Below are 19,844 nucleotides of genomic sequence, written 5' to 3'. Positions count from 1 at the left end.
TGCATTAAGTACGATAATCGTTTCGAGCGCAACAGGGAGTTGAGTTCCCTGCCTGCCAGCGACTTCTTGGCATTTTCCGATCTTTCATCCCTTGAAGGTTTCTGCACGCCGACTCGGCGGATTTGTCAAGCGGTGTTGGAGTGCTAAAGCCGTACGTTTCCTTTTTTTTTCTTCTCCCACAGGTTGAAGATGCATTTGAAGGATGCGGAGCAAACGCTGCGATGCAGCTCCCCAGTTTGTGCGCTTTATTTGCTGCTGATGGACCTTTTCACAGCCCACTATTCTGTGTCGGGGGTCGGGACGGGACGGGTGCTCCATTTGCACGCTCACCTTGTTGTAAAGTGGGGGAGGGGTTCCCTTCCTCCCTAATCTCACCATGACTTGGCCCCCTTCAATTCCCCGCTGGGTGGGAAAGGAATGTGGCGTAGCACGGCGCGTCGGCAGCACGGTTCACGGCAGCCCTCGGTGGGAAGTGAGGCCGCCGCACGTGTGGGACCCGCAAAAACAAAGCCCTCACCCCCATACTTCTTGGGAGGAAGGGTACAGCGTTGCCGTGGAAACAGACTACAGCCCTACCCCCGTTAGGCCAGCCGGCCGCAGCAGATGGTGACGGTGAAGCTATGGCGGGATTTAGAAGACCCTTGTAAAATCACGCCTCTTGGTTCAGTTTACATTCAGGCGGCCACAGCTAAAGATGTTACTCGTCAATGACTTTTCAAATGAATGGCTAAATCCCTTCAACAGACCTTTTGTCAGGTCCTTTATTCCAAATTTGAAAACAAAGGAGATTGCCAAAGCCACGATCAAAACAATTGCGGTGCCTCAAATGGAGCTGGCCTTTGTGTTCCATGTGCTCGACGTTTTGTTTGACTTGCCTCGAGGCGGCCCGTTCAAAAGTGAACCCAGAGACGCGCTGAAGCACGGGAAGCGGGTGGATGGAGCGCCGTCCCATGGGCGGCTCCGTCGCACCGTCTCGCCTTACTTGGCCACTTGGCCGTAGAGTTGCGGAAAAGCTCAACATTCACGTGAGAGCCATGCCAAACTTGACATTTTGGATGTCGGCCACATGAAAGTTATTGGAGGGTTGCACACTTGGCTGTGTGTGGCTGTGTGTGTGTGTGTGCAGCACATGACTCAACTCTGCAGCTGTCCACATCTGGTATGGAGCATTGCAACATTGCATTCTGACTTGTTTTCTCTCCAGGGGCCATTTTGAAAAGAGAAACGTGCAGTTCGGCCCTCGCGAACAAACCGACTCCTCACGTCTAGCGCTTTTTTGCCCTCCTCGGCGGAAGTGTGCCAGTGAGAGTACGCAAAAATAGAAGCGCCAGCCTCCGGTCCAAAGTTCAGCGCGCTTCAACTTCGGAGCCGGGCTACCGACTTTGAATCGCACGCATTGTCGCCGTTTGATCAGAAGACAAGCGCCGTCTGTTTTTCGTGTGCTCTGGCTCTGTCGTGTCTGGGCGGTGAGGTCACAAAGTTAGAAGGCTCTCTCCTTTTCAAACGTAAGTAGACTTTCTGTTGGGGAGACTCCTGTGAAATGACACACGCTTTCCTCAAGATTTCAGCCAGTGAGTCAGAGAAAATCTGAATGAATACATGACTAACATCTTCCCAGGGTGGGATTTGAATCCATTGGCTCGGCAAGCAGAACACCAAACACACGCAGACTTTCATTTCCGCTTCACACCACTGAAAATCATGCAAAAAGTCCACGTGGCGGGTAATCAATGCTCCTCTTGCGAGATAGCGGTGACAACCGCCAGCTTGCACCAAATAAATCAAAAGAAAAAAGAAAAACGGCCGCACCGACACTGCGTATTAAAAAGAGCCGACAAGACAATTTCAGGCCTCTGAAAACAATTCCAATGGTTTGGGAAGAGAATTTTGCAACGCCATCACCATCGACAGATTTCCGCAAACATCCGGATGCAAAGACGAGAGTTTCGCCATAATATGGCCCGGGAGTTGGATTTGATTGGTTCATTTGATTCATAGCGTTTGCTACTCTTGCTGTATCTGCCTCCCTCCCAAAATGTAGCACCACCTGTTCCGTCACGTTTTGCTAAATGAGGTGCTGAGACTCTTTCACAGATTGCGACGCTAGCGCATGACTAAGCAGGCCGACAGGATAGATAGGCTGGAGAAAGGGGGAAAATAAAATAAAAACAATTGAAAAAAGTCATTGGACTCATTTTCACAGCCGACACTTTAGCAACATTTAAAAACGAGAAGCAAACAAACACATGGAATCACTTTGGAGGTCTCTCTCACTACAACCAGAAAGAAAAAAAAAAAGCCAGATGCTCATGCTGATGCTCCAGACCTTTGTTTATTCAGCAAGCGGCTGCAAAATATTGCGTGTTGACATTCCAGTGCAGCGATCCTGTCCGAGTGGAGCAACGGCCGTTTGGCGCAAACAAATCACACCTTGGAAATGCTGCCTGTGACTTTGCATTTGCACATTTGTTCTTTTTGAATTCTTTCACCTCGGATGGTGACTTTGTGCAAGTTATGCAGTTGATGGGAGGTTTTTCCAAACATTGCTTGTACTTCAAACGAGTCCATAATTACGCTGTCATTTTTTTTGTACTGCATTTGCCAACAGCTTCTGCCGGGTGCCATCAAAGAGTCCCTAATTACGCTGTCATTTTTTGGTCGCCATTTGCCAACAGCTTTGCCAGGTGCCATTAAATTGTCTTTTGACCTGTTTGACAACATTCTTGCGACAACAACGCCCATACGCATTGCATCTCTTATAATTTGGGGAAGCACACAAGACAGAGAGAGTTGTTGTTTTGTTTTCGGTGGGGGGGTGGGGGGCTGACACATTCCCATGTCGGGATTGCTCAAGGCTAAGACTGCGTCAACCGCAAAACTGTCTCGCTGGTTGACCGCAATTTTGACGCTCATCACTCATGCGTTGACTGCGGGCGGGCGTTTTTCATCGATGGACTTTGGACTCCATTTTACGACATATTGTCTTGGCGGGTCCATAAAAAAGAAGCTTCTGCAGCTTCTCAACGGTCTTGATTCCTTGAAAGTTCCAGCGATTTTGACGGGTCGATCACGAGGCAGAGAACGACACGCGGCGTCGCCTGACCTTGGCGAGCGGGGTGAAAACGAAATGTTTTCAACTGCTCCTTCTTGAATCAACACGAAAGGCGCTGTCGTTCTATTTGTCAGGAATTTAAAGGAATCAACAGTGCTATCAGGTGCGCTTGGTGACAAAGAGGGATTTTGTTTGCCGCTTTGTGAATACAAGTTGTTCTTGTCACACCTCCAGCGTGTCAGTGATTAGTGTCTCGCTATTTGTTCCCGCTGGGCCCCATGACTCAGCAAAAGATTCCAGTTTGAGCAAGCTGTTGACAGGACACGCATGATCGTTGCTTCCATTTCCCCTTCTTGCGCTTTAGCTTCCTTTGCCATGCTGCCTGCCTGCCTGCCATCTCGAAATCGGAGCTCGCTAGACGCCCTCTAGTGGTATGCCAAGAAAAATCCTTCGGGTTTGTGTAACGCAACCCAAAAATGTTCTTTGCGATATGTTCTGCGCAGCCCAACGCGTCGAAACGCAGCGTTTTCATTTAGGTTTTGTGTGTGGAATATGAATTGAACAGGCAAAACTTACCTGTTTTTATCCACCTAAGAGGGGCGGCCATTTTGCATGACTCTTCCTCCTATATTGCGCACATGTAACATTTGTCCTTGTTTTGGATAATAAACGGGCATCCTGCGTGAAATATATTACAACTGGACTTTCTTTCACATCCTTTTCCAGCATCTCATTTTGGCACATGATTGTTTTGTTTTGCCGCTCGTAAAGCTAACGAGCTATTATTTAGAGACAGTAGAGCGTGTCAAATGGCAAAGGTTACCGGAGGAACAAGTCTATGACATTGCGACTCAATCTGGATGAGCGAGCAACTTTTATGAGGATAACACCCGTGTGCTGTTTTCCCTCCATGCCAAAATGCCTGTATTATGAAATCTTTGTATATGTGTGTGTGTGTGTGTGTGTGTGTTTACAAAGGCCTGCTGTGTTGGCTTATTTGACAGGAATGGCAACAAGCGGCGGGGTCTAGAGAGCGAGCGCCTTTGTCAACGTAACGCCGATACCTATTGGCTTTTCTCCTCCACAAGCCCTCCTCTGTTTTGGACGCACCGCCGCACATTTCCGTGGCTGCTTTCTGCACGTGTTATTTTGGCCTAAACTGGGAGGCCGGAAAATTCCTCGGTCGGCAAACGCGGTTGACCGTGATTGCGACTAACTTCGGGAGCATAAAAGCGGCGGATCGGGTTTTAGGGGAAAGTCAAAGCCGATGTAAGGCAAGCCTACGAGTCCGTCTCCATTGCGTCTTCCTCTGAATGAAGCAATGGAAAACGAGCCCCACACAGTGAAATAAAAGCACCGCGAGCGAGTGAGCCTCCCCGGAGGGGCGATTCCAGAAGACTTTTGGCCAGAGAAACGGGACACACCCTAAACTGCATGGTCAATTGGGGGATAGGTAGCCTACTTGCAGACAAACAACATTCGCACGTAACGACGTTTGATGGTTTCTGCTTGCAGGAAAGACGAAGCTCTTCCTAAAATTTGGAATGCCGTTAAGAGTTATTGACTGCTGCCGCTCTCTGGCTGAAGCGGGAAATGCAACACAAAAATGAGAGCGCTCATTAACATATAGTATAAACAGTACTGTAAAGTGAAAAAACAACATTGTTCGGATACAACAAGACACTTATCTGGGTTAGGTGACGAAAATGAGATTTATTTTATTTATTTTTTTAAGCTTAAAAGCCGCGTTGGATTTTAAGAAGGCGTGGCCAAGCATACACGTAAGCGGATGTCGTGTTGCTATGGTTACATGATACCGTACATACAGCTCAAGCTCGCCCCACATTTTTTGTCGAAAGTCGTCTATTACACGCTCCACCCCATTCCGCAAGACAGTCAAGGTAATTGGTGATGGTTAAAAGGCTACATTAATGCAGAGTAAGTTTTATCAAATGACCCCGAAAAGGGAATTTTCTGGGTATGTACGATGACGCGAGCTAGCGGCGGATACAAGCTAACGGCAGAGATTACGACTGTTCTTGCAGCGGTGTTTCCGGTTTTGTTTTCAAAATAAATATAATTGACGGGCTGCCCGAAGCCAAAAGCAATCAAAACCCATCTATTGATTATTAAACGTTACTCAAGTCGAGCTGTTACTTTTATTTGATGCGCATATCAAAGAATTAGGGACTAATGTGTGATCTTGCGCGAGGGTCGTTCGCTGTTATTTTTAAGGGATGACGCTGAAACGTCAAGTGACATTCAAAGTCATTTTGACCTCGTTGCTCTTCACCGCGTTTCTCTCGATTTCTAATTGATGGGCGCCCAGACGTGTCAACTCATCTCTTTCGATGGCTCTGTGACTTCCTCGCCAAGGTTGTCATGTCCGCCATGTCCGGCGACCTCGCTGCCGTGTGGGACGTGGCGTTGAGCGACGGAGTCCATAGGATCGCCTTCGAGCACGGCACCACCACCGGCAAGAGGGTCATCTACGTCGACGGGAAGGTACATTCAAGCAACCGATGAGAAGGGGGCGGGCTCAAATCGTACCTTGACCTTTGTTTTGCTAGGAGGTGCTGAGGCGAGAGTGGATGTTCAAGCTGGTGGGCAAGGAGACGTTCACGGTGGGCAAGCTGGACACCAAAGCCACCATCAACATCGACGCAGTCAGCGGCTTCGCCTACGAGTACACGTTGGACATCAACGGCAAGAGCCTGAAGAAGTACCAGGAGAATAGGTCCAAGGTGACCAGCACCTGGCTGCTCAACCTGGACGGGATGGATTCCAGGGTGGTCTTGGGTGAGTTCCTCCTCGTGCACTGCGTCTGGGGTGGCCACGCGACTGGCAGGACTTCTCATCAAGTGATGGGCGAAACTTCAGCTTCCCTTTCTTGTCTTGCAGAGAAAGACACCATGGATGTTTGGTGTAATGGACAGAAGATTGAAACTGCAGTAAGTGCATTTATGTTTGTTTGTTTGTTTGCTTGCTTGTTTGCTTTGTCACGTCCAGAGTCAATAATCAGAACAGAAAAAGAGTTCCGTATTGTTTGAAGCAAATTCCAAAGTCGGTGTGTGTCGACTCCAAGGGCGAGTTTGTGGACGACGGCACGGAAACCCACTTCACCCTGGGCGAGCACAACTGCTGCGTCAAGGCGGTGAGCAGCGGAAAGCGCCGAGACGGACTCATTCACACGCTGCTGGTGGACGGGGCCGAGATAGCCGAATGCGCCGAGTGACCTTCCGTCCCAAATATGGGCCCGCTCTTTGGATCCCTTTGCAAAAGACTGGAAAAACTCAATTGCACTCCATTGTGAAAACATGAACCTAATTGTGTGAATGCGGAAGAGGCCAAGACCAATCACTCTCTCTTTCTTTGTCCTTTCTATTCATTCCGTGTTTCTCAATGGATTCAAAGTTTCCCGTTGCAAACATTTCAAGCATTCTTTCTTCAGCATTTTCCACAGGCATTGTGTTCTCCGTATTGAGTAGCGTCAAGATTTTGGGCCAAAGAATCCACTGTTGGCCAGCATCCCATTTGATAGGCTGCTCCCGTCACGTGTCCAAGTTTCCAGAAGCCGTGACGTGGCTTGGGAACCCCGCCACTTTTCTTTGAAGCACGTCTATTGGACGGCGGCGGACAGGTTAGCGTGAATCTTTGTGTTTTTAACGGTGCCGGTGAAAGATTCCCACCCAGCAGTCGTGTGGAGTTACTTGAATCGTATCTTTCAGAGTTGCGGTCTTTTAAAGTGAACAGAAGCTGCGTTAGTTTGACTTTGTAAGTCATTTCTCGTCAAGTAGCTGAGTAGCAGTTGATTTTGTTACGCCAACTGCAATAAGTATTTATCTCAATAAAAACTGAAGTACTGTACCATCAATTTATTTGTTTGACTTTTTCCGGACTAAAGCGTCCGTAACGTCTGTCCGTTTGGATCTCCCTTGGCACGACCTCGCTTCTGGCCTTCTGAACTTTCCTCTCTTATTCTCTTTTGATCGGAAATATGAAGGTCTTCAGCGTACAACAGAAACAAATCCTTCCGTTTCAATACTTTTGATTGGCCAATAGAGAGCGCCACTTTGCTGTCGTTTTGCCAGCCACAATTTTACATCAAATTAAAAAATATACGTATTAGAAATAATAATCATAAAACGTAAAGAAGACACTGTCGAGAAATAACTGCTTGATATAACGAAAATGAACGTATTGCATGTCGTCCAAGGGCCTGCCAGGGGGCGCCATTGTGTTGCCAACCGTACTCCCTCACGCTCTGCGGCAAGCACGAGTTTACCCCCCCCTGTTTTTTTTTTTTCCAAATAGTGGTGCACAGGAACCCCTGAAGACGTCATGTGGATACTAAAAAAGCTGCTGTCATGATTCCATGCGTGGATTCTTATAATAGAACTACAGAGAACTAGAGAGGGACACTACGTCATCCCGAGATTTATTTTGGATATTTTCGTTTTTGGCTTGGGAAGGCTGCTTGTCCGGGACCACCATCCAGTTATCCATCCAGTCATCCATCCATCCACCCATCCATCCATCCCGCTCTACGTGACTACCCCCGGCCGCTGGTGGATGTGCGCGTGGGTGTGGGAGGGGCCCAGAGCCGCCGCCGCCGCGGCTGCACCCCGCCCGTCTCGCCTCATTTGGACTGCGGGGATAACGAGCTGCAAGTGGGGAAGAAGAGCCAGCCAGCCAGCCAGCCAGCCCGACCGCCAGCCAGCCAGCCCGACCGCCCGCCAGCGCATCTTCCTCCTCTTCGGTGCTGATTTTGCCTCTGCGTCAAAGGTAAGCGCGATGGCTCCCATGCAGTCGTGTCGTGTCGTCGATGTTTGCATGCATGCGTCCCTTGGCAAGATTCTAATTGAGCGTGGAAAATGACGTAGGGAATTCCCATAGCAGTCCAATAGCCATGCATCGCATGCATGTATGCATATTGCATGCAATGCATGCAAGGCGCACATGGATGGAGAAGGATTCAAGTTGGGGGGGGGGGGGGTCGAGTTGTTGCGTAATACCCATTTGAACGAACGCCCAACGCATACCTTGCTTCAGTGTCTTGCCTGCCTGAGTGCCGTAGTCATGATAAATAATGTGGTGTGCGTGCGTGCGTGCGTGCGTGCGTGCGTGCGTGCGTGGCAGGTAAACAAAGATGGAAGGGGTAGCCAACCTGTGGATGACTTGTCAGGGAATCCTACGCTCCCCCTCGCGCCAAATCATATTGGAACCGTGAGGCCCAGTTGAGATCAGGGGCCACATTCCCTCCCTCCAATTGGATCTGGAGTGGGCCGCACCATGCAGTCAGTGACTGGGTCGGTGCACGACTTTGCTGTTCATTTGGCGCAATTCTCAAACAATCGCTAAATTGTTAGGCGGTGAGCAGATGACGACATTTCAGTCACAGCCATTTTCCTTTACCCTACCGAAATAGAATGCAACATAAATAACAGCCCTAACAAGCTGAGCACAATTTCAACAATGTTTATGACGTGTGAAGAAAACACAAAAAGCTAACACCAAATGCAACTTTTGTCAACTGGAGCTAACAGCCTGCAATATTTCAAATGGGAATTTTCACAGAAATCAGATGAAGCTTCTTTGTTTTTACTTCATTTGAGTTGCGAGCTTGTTCCCAGAACAAATTCGACAAGTACGCTCTTAAATCTGCCAGGTCAAAAAGGCCTGTTCCATTTCAAATTGAGCTGTTCAAAGTCGTGTTCCAACTCAACGTGGTGCTGGTTTCAAGCCTTGCTTCGAGCTTCCACGTGACACGATTACAACTGGAGAGAGAGTTCGACTGACAAAAGTCGGGTGTCAAGTGTCAACCCTAACCCACTTGACCTTTGGGTCGTCTCCAGCAAACAAAGCAAAAACAAACAAAACCAAAATCAAACTAACGTCTCTCACGCCAGCTAGCCAGCCAAAGCAGACGCTGACATCGAGTCGCCGTCGTCATCGCAGACTCACAGCGGGAACCCTTGAGGGGCGACTGCGCTGGAGCAAAGCTCATCCAAATGTGCTCTTCTTGCTTCCGCGGATGGCCAGGGTTCAATGCCCTGGCTGCGTGCGTGCGTGCGTGCGTGTGCACTCCCCAAGGTGCCCGTCGTGTCATGCAACAAAGTGCTGCAGTCACCTCCAGCACGGACGGCAGCTAGGGATCCCTCCCTCCCTCCCTCCCTCCCTCCCTCCCTCTCTCCCTCGTCTCCACCAAGGAAGGCGGCACAGTGGTGCAATTCATTAAGTGGCAATCAATAGAGCACAACCGCACTTTGGCCTGCAAAAGCACCTCAAGGCTTTTCCAAATGTTACAAAATACGCTCCGGGCGAGTTGATTTGGAAACATTCCAATTGAGACCGGTTTAGAGTTTTGCCGCCCGCCGCAGCTTCATCGCTCGCTCGCTCGCTCGCTCACTCGCTGGGATTTCGACTCTCTCCAGGTGTCTGGCCGACCCGTGTTCTCAACAGCGCTATTTTTAGATTGTCATATCAATCCGAGCCTCCTGTCATTTCCCCGAATCAATGGGTAATCCGCCGCCGAACGGAGATTAAACGCACGAGCGGCGCCGATTGAGTGACTTAGTGGTGACTTTGTGTGTGTTGCTCACGTTTGATTTCGGACAAGATGGACCATTGCAATCATTTGACTTGTGGCCCAAATAGGAAATGCTCTGCTTTTTCTTTTGCTTGCCTCTGCTCTGCTCTGCTCTCTCCTGCCTGCTATTTACACTGCAAAAGTTCTCAAGGTCAAGGTTTGAATTGCTTGTGTGGAAAGTCAGTCCAATTGCTCAAACTACTTTCTCGGCTTCTCCGGTCCTTGCCCGTCTCCAGGTACTGAGTGAAGAGCCCGGCCGGCTTTGAGTCAACGCCATGGATGGTGAATAAAAGTCAAGATGCGCCCGTCCCTCGCCACGGCCGTCCTCCCGGCCAGGACCCGCACGCACAACGCCGTGCCCAATTTGGCGGTGGGGGGCCGCGAGCACCTCTCGGCCCCGCGGCGGCGCAGCCCCAACCTTCGGCACACCCTCAGCCCGGAGAACCTCCGCAGCCTGGCGGAGAGGGGCGGGGCCTCGCTGGACGCCGTGTCCGTGGTGAGCGGGCCCGTCGGCCTCCCCCGCGCCAACAGCGACACCGACCTGGTGAGCTCGCAGACCAGGTCCTCGCTGACCGCGTCCACCCTGGACTTTACGCTGAACCGGGGCCAGACCCTGGTCATATCCTGGGACATCAAGGAGGAAGTGGACGCCACCGACTGGATCGGACTCTACCATATCGGTAAGGCCGGGATTTGGTTGGGGACTGGATTCGATTTGGAAGGCAATTCTGTCCGCGATGCTAACCGGGCTAGCCTAGTTGCTATTGAGAATTGTGCTTACAGGGAAGAAGGAGTGAGTGCTGAACAAGGCTATCAATCTCTCTGACTGGGCTGAAAAGTAATACTCGAGTAATAGTGTCCAACAGGCACATTTGTCATGGAGACCCCGGCCGCGCTCTCCTCCAAAAGTATCGCTACGCAGAGGCAAAGTCCTTTCCTTCCTCTCGCTGGATGGGATCTAAGCAAGCAATTTCAGACTTTCAGCCTGTAACCACGTGAAAAGCTGTCAGCGAGCCGTCTGCCGTCGGGTGCCGTCGGGTGCCGTCCGGTGCCGTCCGGAGCCATCCGGCGCCATCCGGTGCCATCCGGTGCCATCGGGTCACTCGATATCGACGGAGGACTTCATCATTGACGCCGAGGTCTTCACAGCCGACCGTCGACCAAGCAGACATTGATCGGATGACGCCTTTGCTTGGTCATTGATCCGAGCGTTAACTATGTCAGCGAGTTCGACTCTTTGCAAAAAAAAAATACAAAGATTGCTGTTGCAAACGGCAAGAGTGAGGCTTTTCTTTTTTTTTTTTTTCTGTTCCTGGAATGCCTTCACGCGAGGGAGCAATTGGTCTCAGATTGCGTTCTGGTCTTCGCAGATGAGACCAGTCCGTCAAACGTGTGGGATTGTAAGAACCGAGGGGTGAACGGTACCCAGAAGGGGCAGATCGTTTGGAGGCTGGAGGCCGGGCCCTACTTCATGGAACGTGAGTACCTGAGCCGCACCAACCGAGACGCTCTACTGGCAGCATCGATTCTTTTTGCTCTTCTCACAGCGGAGACCAGGATCTGCTTCAAGTACTACCACGGAGTGAGCGGAGCTCTGAGAGCAACCACCCCCTGCATCACTGTGAAGAATACGGCCGTCCTGGTTTGTGACAGGGGGAGAGGCCAAATAACTAAGATAGCCATCCGTGATTTGGACCGTTCTTCGCTCGTTTAGGTGGAGGGTCTGGCCGAGCAGGTGGGCGTGGAGCATCCTCGGAAATTGATAAGCTTCACCTTGACAGGTGGGTCGGTTTCCTCCCTAAGCCAAAGTGCAAATGAAAGCGCTCGCTGTCGGCCCGCAGATCTGCGTGCCAGCGGCCTGAAGAAAGGCATGTTCTTCCATCCCGATCCGTACCTCAAGATGTCCATCCACCCGGGCAAGAGGAGCGTCTTTCCCGTCTTCAGCCACCACGGGCAGGAACGTCGCTCGGCCATCATCGCCAACACCGTCAACCCCACTTGGCACGGAGAGGTAGGTCAGGGCACCAGCCAGAAGGCCGAACCCCTTTTTTTTCTCTTCTCCTAAAAGTGATCTAACCCGAGCCCGATGCGGGCGTCTCTTTGCAGAAATATACATTTGTCGCCCTGATGACAGACATCCTGTACATTGAGGTGAAGGACAAGTTTGCTAAAAGTCGGCCCATCATCAAGCGCTTCCTGGGTCAGCTGACCATCCCCGTGCAGCGGCTCATTGAGAAAATACCCGGGTAGGTGCTCAGCCGCCAAATGGGAGCATGCTCTAAAGATGAATGGCGGGCGTGTCTTGCAGAGTCCAGCCCGTCACGTTTCCCCTGTGCCGCCGTCTGCCCACCGAGCACGTCAGCGGACAGCTGCAGTTTAAGGTTGAACTCACGTCCACCGGACCTGACGGTAAGGACCGAGATGAATAATAAAACAATCAATCGCCCCCCCCCCAAAAGATTCACCATGCTGATATTAAGAGTCTCCGTTTGCCCAGGTGCCTCTCCGGATTCCATCATTGGCCTTTCCACCTTCAACGGAGCTCCGGGGACGCCTTCGGACGACGAGGACCTGCCTCATCACCTTCCGGGAGTGCTTTCGGTAGGAAGCTCCCCCATCGGATCGCAGAGTCCTCGAGGTATCTGGGAAGCCGAGGCGGCGGCGGCGGCGGCGGCCTACCCGGAAAAGGAGCTGCTGCTCGTCCGAGCCGGCGGGGCCAGGTTTTTGGAGGGCCACGGCGAGTTGCTCCAGAGGTCTTTCAGCGAGGGTCTGGATGCTATCGAGGCCCCCAAGGGGCCCGGCGAAAGGCCCTTGGGCGCAGCCTCGCCAAAATTGCGCTCCAGCTTCCCCACGCACACGCGGCTCAGCGCCATGTTGCACATCGACTCGGACGAGGATGACGACCGCTCCGCTTTCGGAGAACTGCCTCCCATGTCGTCCCCGCTGCTACTTAACGGGGATCCTCCGGATACCAGCGGTCCGGATGAAGACGTGCCGTCTCCTGAGCTGCGACCGGTCCTCGAGCCGTCCGGAGACGACGAACCGGAGCGTGCCGGCGCTCCGGAGGCGGCCCGGCCCGTCCCCGAGGCGGAACAAGATGACCTTCTGGAGGCGGAGGTATTCTCCGAGGCGGAGGAAGCGCCGTTCGCAGAGAGCACCTGCCGCCAAGCTTTGCCGGAGGACGGGGAGGCCCTGGAGGTGGGAGGGGGACCCAGCGAGGAGCCTTCTTCCGAGGTGGACACGTGCTCCATGGCCACAGCCCGGCAGACGGTGGCGTCGTCGTCAGATAGTTGTCCGGTCACCTTGACCACAGCTGTGGTGAGTTTCAACCCAGTGGCGAGCTCGACTCGATGGACTTTGTGAATATACTCGAGTAGTTGCTGCAGATGGTGCTTCCTTTTCTGATCATTCTGCTCGTAGGAAGCAGAGAAAGGGGCCGATGCAGCCATCGATCCAGGGGGAGGTGGGATGGACGCCACCCCCCCGCCGCAGCCGCCGCCTGTCCACCATGAAGATTGTCCCGAGGCCCAAGGAGAAGCTGCAGCTTCAGCTCGGGCATCCGAGGAGATAGGCGAGAGAAAGATGAGTCCGCAGGCAGCGGGCGGCGTGGCCCAAGAGGCGGACGGCGACCAGTCCAAGCCGCACGACGAGACGGGCTCTGCCAAGTCTGAGCAAGTTAGCGCCAAAACAGACGGAGAGGAAGGTATGGCCAGCAGGTCCCCGAACATTTTGTCAATCTGCAAATCCTGCGTTTGTGGAGCGGCTGCGTTTGTCCCTACGCAGGAACGCCCGTCAACGGCCATCCGGTGCGGTCGCTTCCGTCCGTACGGCACGATATTCACCGTTACCAGCGAGTGGACGAGCCTCTGCCGCCGAGTACGTCTTGATGTACTTGAGCATTTCCATCATTGGTTTGTTTGGCGTATCGTCGGGGGCCGCTCAAATGCTCTGTCGGCTTCCGGTCTCGATTTCCATTTCCAGCCTCCTCTTCGGATGTTGTCGTTGTGGATGTTTCAGCAACTTTTGCTCGTGTCCTCTCAGACTGGGAGGCCCGGATCGACAGTCACGGCAGGATTTTTTTTGTGGACCACGTGAACAGGACCACAACGTGGCAGAGGCCCACCGGACCCCCCGCGCCGCAGGGTCTGACCCGCTCCAACTCCATTCAGCAGATGGAGCAACTCAACCGCAGGTATTTGGGAGAAAATGTTGTTGGCTTTTTCTTCTCCCCCCCCCCCCCCCCCCCCCCCCCCCCGTCCGTCATTGATATAGTTTGCTGTGTTGGCACTCTTTCTCCTCAGGCCCAAAATGTACTGTAAATGTCTTTTTGTTGACGTCAGGGGACTGTGATGTTGTCACCTTTTTTCACCTTGACCTCTAGGTTTCTTCTTGGAATTTCAAGCTGTCGTTTTTTTTGTTTTCCCCAAAATGCAAACGAATAGCTCCGACTTGCCATTGCTGGTTGTATTTTTAGATACCAGAGCATTCGAAGAACCATAACCAACAGCGATAGACCAGAGGAAAGCCCTGCTGAGCTGCTCCCGGAACCAGAACCAGAACCAGAAGCTGAGCTCATTCCTCACTCCATTTCCGGTCCGTTTGAACACGCCCATGACCAGACAAACAATCGGCGTCGTCGTGTAAGACTTTTTTCTCTTTCTTTCTTTCTTTCTTTCTCCTAGAATACAGACGAGACAGTCTGGTGGGTCACTCCAGCAGTCGTTCCCGTCTGTCGTTGCTGCTCCAGTCGCCCAGCGCCAAGTTCCTGTGCAGTCCCGACTTCTTTACTGTGCTGCATTCTAACCCCGTCAGTGTCCACCGTCTTTGGGGGTCTTGAAAGCTTTCTAAGGCCGTGTTTGTCTCTCGTTCAGAGTGCCTACCGCATGTTTACGAGCAACACCTGCCTGAAGCACATGATCAGCAAGGTGCGGCGAGACGCTCACTACTTTGAGCGCTACCAGCACAACCGAGACCTGGTCACCTTCCTCAACATGTTCTCCAACAAGCAGCTGGAGCTTCCCCGCGGATGGGAAATGAAGCACGACCACACCGGCAAGGTGGCTGACTGCCTGGCTGGATGCATGCGTGGATGTGTCTTCCAATTCGTTTGGTTGGACGGGCCGGGCCGGGCCAGGCCGGGCCGGGCCGGGCCAGGCTGGGCCGCTCGCTCTTGCCAAACTTTTGGTACCCCTAAACGAGTTTGCCTTTCACCCCGTCAGCCCTTCTTTGTGGATCACAACTGTCGCTCCACAACCTTCATCGACCCGCGGCTTCCTCTCCAGAGCTCTCGCTCCACCGGGCTGCTTGCCCACCGCCAGCACCTGAGCCGCCAACGCAGCCACAGCGCCGGCGAGGTGAGTTATCCCGGAGTCGTGTCGGCGCATTCCCACAATGCGTCAGAACCCGGATGCGAGCTGAACCTTCAGCAGCTCCTTTTGCCGCAGGTGGGCGACGACTCCCGGCAAAGCAACCCGTCCGCCGCGCCGCGACCTTCCAACACCTTCGGCGGGTCCAGTCGCTCCGGCCAGTACCACGAGCCGGTGCCCGTCGGTGCGTGGGCCGCCGAGGAAGAGCGCCAACGCCGGGCCGCCGCCGAGCGCCTTTGCCGTGACGTGTCTTTCTCGTTGCCGTCCTCCAGCGTACAACGACAAGATCGTGGCCTTCCTGAGGCAGCCCAACGTCTTTGAGGTGCTGCAGGAAAGACAACCGGAGCTTGCCAGGAACAGCTCCCTCAAGTAGGTTCCGCCGCCTGGCGCTCAGTCCTCGCCGTCAGCCAATGGCACGCGCTTGTGTGGCTCGCAGGGAAAAGGTGCAGTTCATCCGCAGCGAGGGCGCCGTCGGGCTGGCGCGTCTGTCCGGGGACGCCGACCTGGTCATGCTGCTCAGGTTGGTGCTTGCTCGCACCCACATGAACGCGTGCACGTTGCAAATGGGATGTGTTTTTTTTTTCCCCCCCTCTGTCGGCAGTTTATTTGAAGAGGAGGTGATGTCCTACGTGCCGCCTTTGCTCCACCCAAATTACAGCCTGTCCTCGTCTCCTCAGAGTTCCCCGGGTGAGAAGACGCGTGGCTGGACTTTTCGCCCTGCCGCCTTTCCCTCTCCCGGACCTTTGCCTCCTTTTTCTCCGTCAGGCACCCAACGGGCCAACGCGCGCGCTCCCGCGCCCTACAAGCGAGATTTTGAGGCCAAGCTGAGGAACTTCTATCGGAAACTGGAGACCAAGGGATACGGGCAGGGCCCCGGCAAAGTCAAGTATGTGCAAGTGAAACACCATTCATCCGTTGCCTTCATTGGTTTTCTGAACGATACAATTTGTCACCCAGGCTCATCATACGGCGGGACCACCTCCTGGAGGACGCCTTCAACCAAATCATGTGTTACTCCCGCAAAGACCTGCAGAGGAGTAAACTCTACGTCAGCTTCGTGGGCGAGGACGGGTGAGCGCAAATCAACGGACCGTCGAAAGCCGCGGCCGACGGTGGTCACCGTTTTGTTTTTGCGCAGGCTGGACTACAGCGGCCCCTCCAGAGAGTTCTTCTTCCTGGTGTCCAGAGAGCTTTTCAACCCTTACTACGGCCTGTTTGAATACTCGGCCAACGACACGTACACGGTCCAAATCAGCCCCATGTCGGCCTTTGTGGACAATCACCACGAATGGTTTGGCGCCGCCGTTTTGCAAGTGGCGCTCATTGCGGCCGGTGGAAGTGAAGACACGTGCGTTTGCGTGTCTTAAGGTTTCGTTTCAGCGGGCGCATTCTGGGCCTGGCCCTGGTCCATCAGTATCTGCTGGACGCCTTCTTCACTCGTCCATTCTACAAGGGGCTGCTACGCATGTAAGTCGTGCGAGCGAGCGGGCGGGCAGGCGCACGTTTTAAACCCCGTGCGACTTTTGCAGGGCCGCTTAGCTTCACGCGAGTTTTCTTTTGACGGCGGCGGCGGTCGTCCGTTTACCGCAATCCCATTTGAACCTACGGCATCGGTGCTCGTTTCGTTTGGATCTGGCCAACCTTGTTTGTCCGCATTTGCCTGATTGCAAGCCGCGCATGATTTGTATTTCAAAGCGCACAACCTCTGGGATGTTTTACGAGGTTTTTCTTTTTTTACTTGTGCAGACCGTGCGATCTGAGTGACCTGGAGTTCCTGGACGAGGAGTTCCACCAGAGCTTGCAGTGGATGAAGGACAACGACATCGAGGACATGCTGGATCTCACGTTCACTGTCAACGAGGAGGTCTTTGGGCAGGTACGTGCTTTGAAAATGGATGTAAAACTACTTTGAGTCATTTGCATAGCTAAAAATAAAACGGTCAAAACAAACCACTGTAAAAACGTGGTGAAGGATAAAACGTTGCCCAGGTTAAAAAAAAAATGTAGTAAATATTTGTACCTTCCCTAAAAGCGGGTCGGTGTGACTCGTGTGACGTTGCAGATCACCGAGCGAGAGCTGAAGCCCGGCGGGGCCGGCATCCCCGTGTCGGAGAAGAACAAGAAGGAGTACATCGAGCGCATGGTCAAGTGGCGCATCGAGAGGGGCGTGGCTCAGCAGACCGAGAGCCTGGTGCGAGGCTTCTACGAGGTGCCGCCGCCGCCGCCGCCGCTGCCTTCAAAAGCCACCGCATCCAAATTCCAACCCTGTGCCCCCTTTGCCATATTCAGGTGGTGGACGTGCGACTGGTGTCGGTGTTTGACGCCAGGGAGCTGGAGCTGGTCATCGCCGGCACGGCCGAGATCGACCTGGCGGACTGGAGGAACAACACCGAGTACAGAGGAGGTCAGCTCGCTTCCGTAGAAGCAATTTCAATAATAGCCAAAACAATCATCGTGGAGAAACTGCGAGGAACTAACGTCCAAATTTCATAATGTGGCTCTGTCTCGTCGCCGTCCTGCGTCGGCACGGCCCGCAGAGCCTTCAAAAGATGAAGGCATCGGAATCTCCTTATTTGTTATTGCTCTGACTCATGCTCTGCCATGCCCCCCCCCCCCCGTCCTCTCCTCTGGCAGGTTACCATGACAACCACATAGTGATCCGCTGGTTCTGGGCAGCTGTGGAGAGGTTCAACAATGAGCAGAGGCTGCGCCTACTGCAGGTGAGGCACATGCTGCCACCCGCTGGCCAAAAGCCTGTACTGCCTCCGACAAAACAAGAAGAACGGCGGTGGAACGTCTTCACCGGTTTCTCTCCCGTGTCCTCTTTCCAATGTAGTTTGTGACGGGCACGTCCAGCATTCCTTATGAGGGCTTCGCCTCGCTACGCGGAAGTAACGGACCCCGCCGGTTCTGTGTGGAGAAGTGGGGGAAGATCACCTCCTTACCCAGGTAGGAGCACACCATCAAGTCAGCCATTTTGCTTGCTGGACAGGTGGGCCGACCTTTGAGCCATCTGTCACTTGTGTCTGAAATGTCACCCAAACATGCCAAGTCCATCTACCTGTGTGTCCTCCAGAGCGCACACTTGCTTCAATCGGCTGGACCTGCCGCCCTACCCGTCCTTCTCCATGCTCTACGAGAAGCTGGTGACGGCCGTGGAGGAGACCAGCACCTTTGGTTTGGAGTGACCCTAACCCTAACACACACTCACACGCACGCACGCACACACACACACACACACACACACACACACACACACACACACACAGTGACACCACCACCCCCTCCCAGCAGAGAGAGAGAAGAACCCCACAAAGTGCTTTTCCAAAGCGGCACGATGATGCCAGCCGCCCCGGTGTATGTGTTGGATTGACACCTTCACGGCAGCCAACGACCACGACGCCTCTCCAGAGCCATTTTGCGCATCGCTCCTCTTTCACAGCATGGACGAATGACAATGTTCGGGGCGGGCCTTTGTGCTCCGTGGCAAAGGTGACACGCTGACAACCACGCATTTGCTTTGAGACCCAATCAACATTTTGTGAGCGTCCCTGTCTATCCCCGTCTGCTAGCACTGTGCCGTTGACAGCCGCTAGCGCTCGGAGGACCAAAGCGTTTCCTCAAGCCACCGACCTAAGACTCGTGCGACGCCGCTCGCTACTTTTGCCTCGACAGCATGCCATGGAACAAACAGACTGTTGCGTCCGCGGCGAAAAGCCCTTTGCTACCGTCGCCAACCAAAATCTTCCTTCTTTTTCTATGGGGATGCATGCGAAGGGAAACTTGAGTGTGGCCGAGGACGGAGTAGCTAGCTGGCTAACTAACACGGACGGCGGCGGCAAGACTTTTGAATCCTCCCGTGCATGTGAGCGCTTCTCGGTGGGCTCCGTGAGCCGCGCCGGGGGCCGCAAGATCTGCGGCGGCGGCGGCGGCGTGTTCTCGCTTGATATCGCATGCTCGGCTCTTGCAAGACATTGACTGTCCTTACTAGCTTTTTCTGCATGACGATATTGTTATCAGGAAAAAACCAAGATGAAGGATGAATTGTTGTTGTTTTTTTTCCATCGTGGAAATCACTGCGGTGAGGCCCTCGCGCTTGACCCGAGCGAGGCTCGAGAGTAATAAGGATGGGGTGCTCCGCTGCTCTTCCGCAAAAGTCACTTTGAATGAGCTCTGGCAACGTGCAATGTAGTTTGAATGTGTCTCGTCTGGCATGTTACCACTAAACGTCACTTTCCGCGCGTGGCCCGCCTATCTCCATGGTTGCGGCTCATGGCCAGTCAGACGGCCATGAACCGATAGGGCTGTTTTGAGAAGAAGAAGAAGAAAAAAAAAAAGCAACACATGTACGTATGTGGACCATGTGTGCAGTCATCGTGTTTGTCTCTTATTTGTACATATCTGTAAATGTACAGCATATCTGTCCTGTTGTGTGTACAAATATATATTTTGCACTGAATGGACCAAAGGGGCTCCACAAGTGGGCCTGCTTCCAATGACTCCTTTGAGTTTGTGGGCCGCATTCAATCCAATTAAGCTGAGTTTGCCAATTTGGAAATTTGGTGTCTATTATGAGCAGGGAGCTCTGACTGAAAACGTCTGGGCTCTTTTGCTTCAAGTCACCATTTTCGAGTCCATATGGTTCTTTCCAGGAGTCCTTGAAAAACCTTATCTTCTAGACGTTGCTCAATTGCTGCCAAATTCGAACCTTATGTCATTGACAGGTAAACAGAAGAGAAGTTGCTAAACATTTTTGCGTCATTGGGAAAGGCACGGCAGTGAGACTCGATGACTTGACCCAAAAAACACAGACGGGTTTAAATCCTACAGTGGTTTT

General features: G+C 53.0%; 2 protein-coding genes across 10 annotated transcripts; both read left to right on the top strand.

Moving 5' to 3' along the window:
• Positions 1 to 4,804: 4,804 nt before the first annotated feature.
• On the top strand, positions 4,805 to 6,926 carry faima (Fas apoptotic inhibitory molecule a). Of its 5 annotated transcripts, none has more exons than XM_088383117.1 (5): positions 4,805 to 4,953; positions 5,429 to 5,557; positions 5,623 to 5,851; positions 5,954 to 6,003; positions 6,105 to 6,926. In XM_088383117.1, exons 2-5 carry the CDS (start codon positions 5,435 to 5,437, stop codon positions 6,285 to 6,287), a joined length of 585 nt encoding a protein of 194 aa, XP_088239243.1. In that variant the 5' UTR covers positions 4,805 to 4,953; positions 5,429 to 5,434; the 3' UTR covers positions 6,288 to 6,926. The 5 variants fall into 5 exon arrangements, with proteins under 5 accessions (XP_088239243.1, XP_088239246.1, XP_088239245.1 ...); XM_088383120.1 differs by having other exon boundaries at positions 4,806 to 4,953; positions 6,138 to 6,926; XM_088383119.1 differs by having other exon boundaries at positions 4,839 to 4,990.
• Positions 6,927 to 7,335: 409 nt separating this feature from the next.
• On the top strand, positions 7,336 to 19,051 carry hecw2a (HECT, C2 and WW domain containing E3 ubiquitin protein ligase 2a). 5 transcript variants are annotated; one of them, XM_088383089.1, is made up of 30 exons: positions 7,336 to 7,837; positions 9,878 to 10,321; positions 11,012 to 11,119; positions 11,189 to 11,283; positions 11,356 to 11,652; positions 11,748 to 11,887; positions 11,950 to 12,050; positions 12,139 to 12,959; positions 13,062 to 13,344; positions 13,425 to 13,517; positions 13,683 to 13,833; positions 14,116 to 14,234; positions 14,324 to 14,448; positions 14,513 to 14,698; positions 14,861 to 14,995; positions 15,071 to 15,191; positions 15,280 to 15,376; positions 15,444 to 15,527; positions 15,609 to 15,694; positions 15,773 to 15,893; positions 15,965 to 16,078; positions 16,146 to 16,298; positions 16,376 to 16,474; positions 16,754 to 16,883; positions 17,070 to 17,216; positions 17,297 to 17,411; positions 17,642 to 17,727; positions 17,844 to 17,956; positions 18,084 to 18,184; positions 18,299 to 19,051. In XM_088383089.1, the coding sequence occupies exons 2-30, from the start codon at positions 9,940 to 9,942 to the stop codon at positions 18,346 to 18,348; spliced, it is 4,653 nt and encodes a 1,550-aa protein (XP_088239215.1). In that variant the 5' UTR covers positions 7,336 to 7,837; positions 9,878 to 9,939; the 3' UTR covers positions 18,349 to 19,051. The 5 variants fall into 5 exon arrangements, with proteins under 5 accessions (XP_088239215.1, XP_088239219.1, XP_088239217.1 ...); XM_088383091.1 differs by having other exon boundaries at positions 7,339 to 7,837; positions 11,356 to 11,422; positions 11,483 to 11,652; positions 15,086 to 15,191; positions 18,084 to 19,051; XM_088383090.1 differs by having other exon boundaries at positions 7,339 to 7,837; positions 11,356 to 11,422; positions 11,483 to 11,652; positions 18,084 to 19,051.
• The last annotated feature ends 793 nt before the right edge of the window (positions 19,052 to 19,844 follow it).

Source organism: Syngnathus floridae, chromosome 8 (genome assembly GCF_059516105.1).
Source record: "Syngnathus floridae isolate MCC-2025c chromosome 8, RoL_Sflo_1.0, whole genome shotgun sequence".
In the NCBI taxonomy this organism is placed as follows: Eukaryota; Metazoa; Chordata; class Actinopteri; order Syngnathiformes; family Syngnathidae; genus Syngnathus; species Syngnathus floridae.
The sequence above is the reverse complement of the archived record's forward strand: the minus strand, read 5'-3'. Positions and strand labels throughout refer to the sequence as shown.

Bases quoted from the DNA above. Each gene is read 5' to 3' on its own strand.
- hecw2a (XM_088383089.1), top strand. From the start codon at position 9,940: ATGCGCCCGTCCCTCGCCACGGCCGTCCTCCCGGCCAGGACCCGCACG. The intron at 10,322-11,011 runs GTAAGGCCGGGA...TGGTCTTCGCAG, and splicing joins GATCGGACTCTACCATATCG to ATGAGACCAGTCCGTCAAAC. The intron at 17,412-17,641 runs GTCAGCTCGCTT...CTCCTCTGGCAG, and splicing joins CAACACCGAGTACAGAGGAG to GTTACCATGACAACCACATA.
- faima (XM_088383117.1), top strand. From the start codon at position 5,435: ATGTCCGCCATGTCCGGCGACCTCGCTGCCGTGTGGGACGTGGCGTTG. The intron at 5,852-5,953 runs GTGAGTTCCTCC...CTTGTCTTGCAG, and splicing joins GGATTCCAGGGTGGTCTTGG to AGAAAGACACCATGGATGTT. The intron at 6,004-6,104 runs GTAAGTGCATTT...TATTGTTTGAAG, and splicing joins GACAGAAGATTGAAACTGCA to CAAATTCCAAAGTCGGTGTG.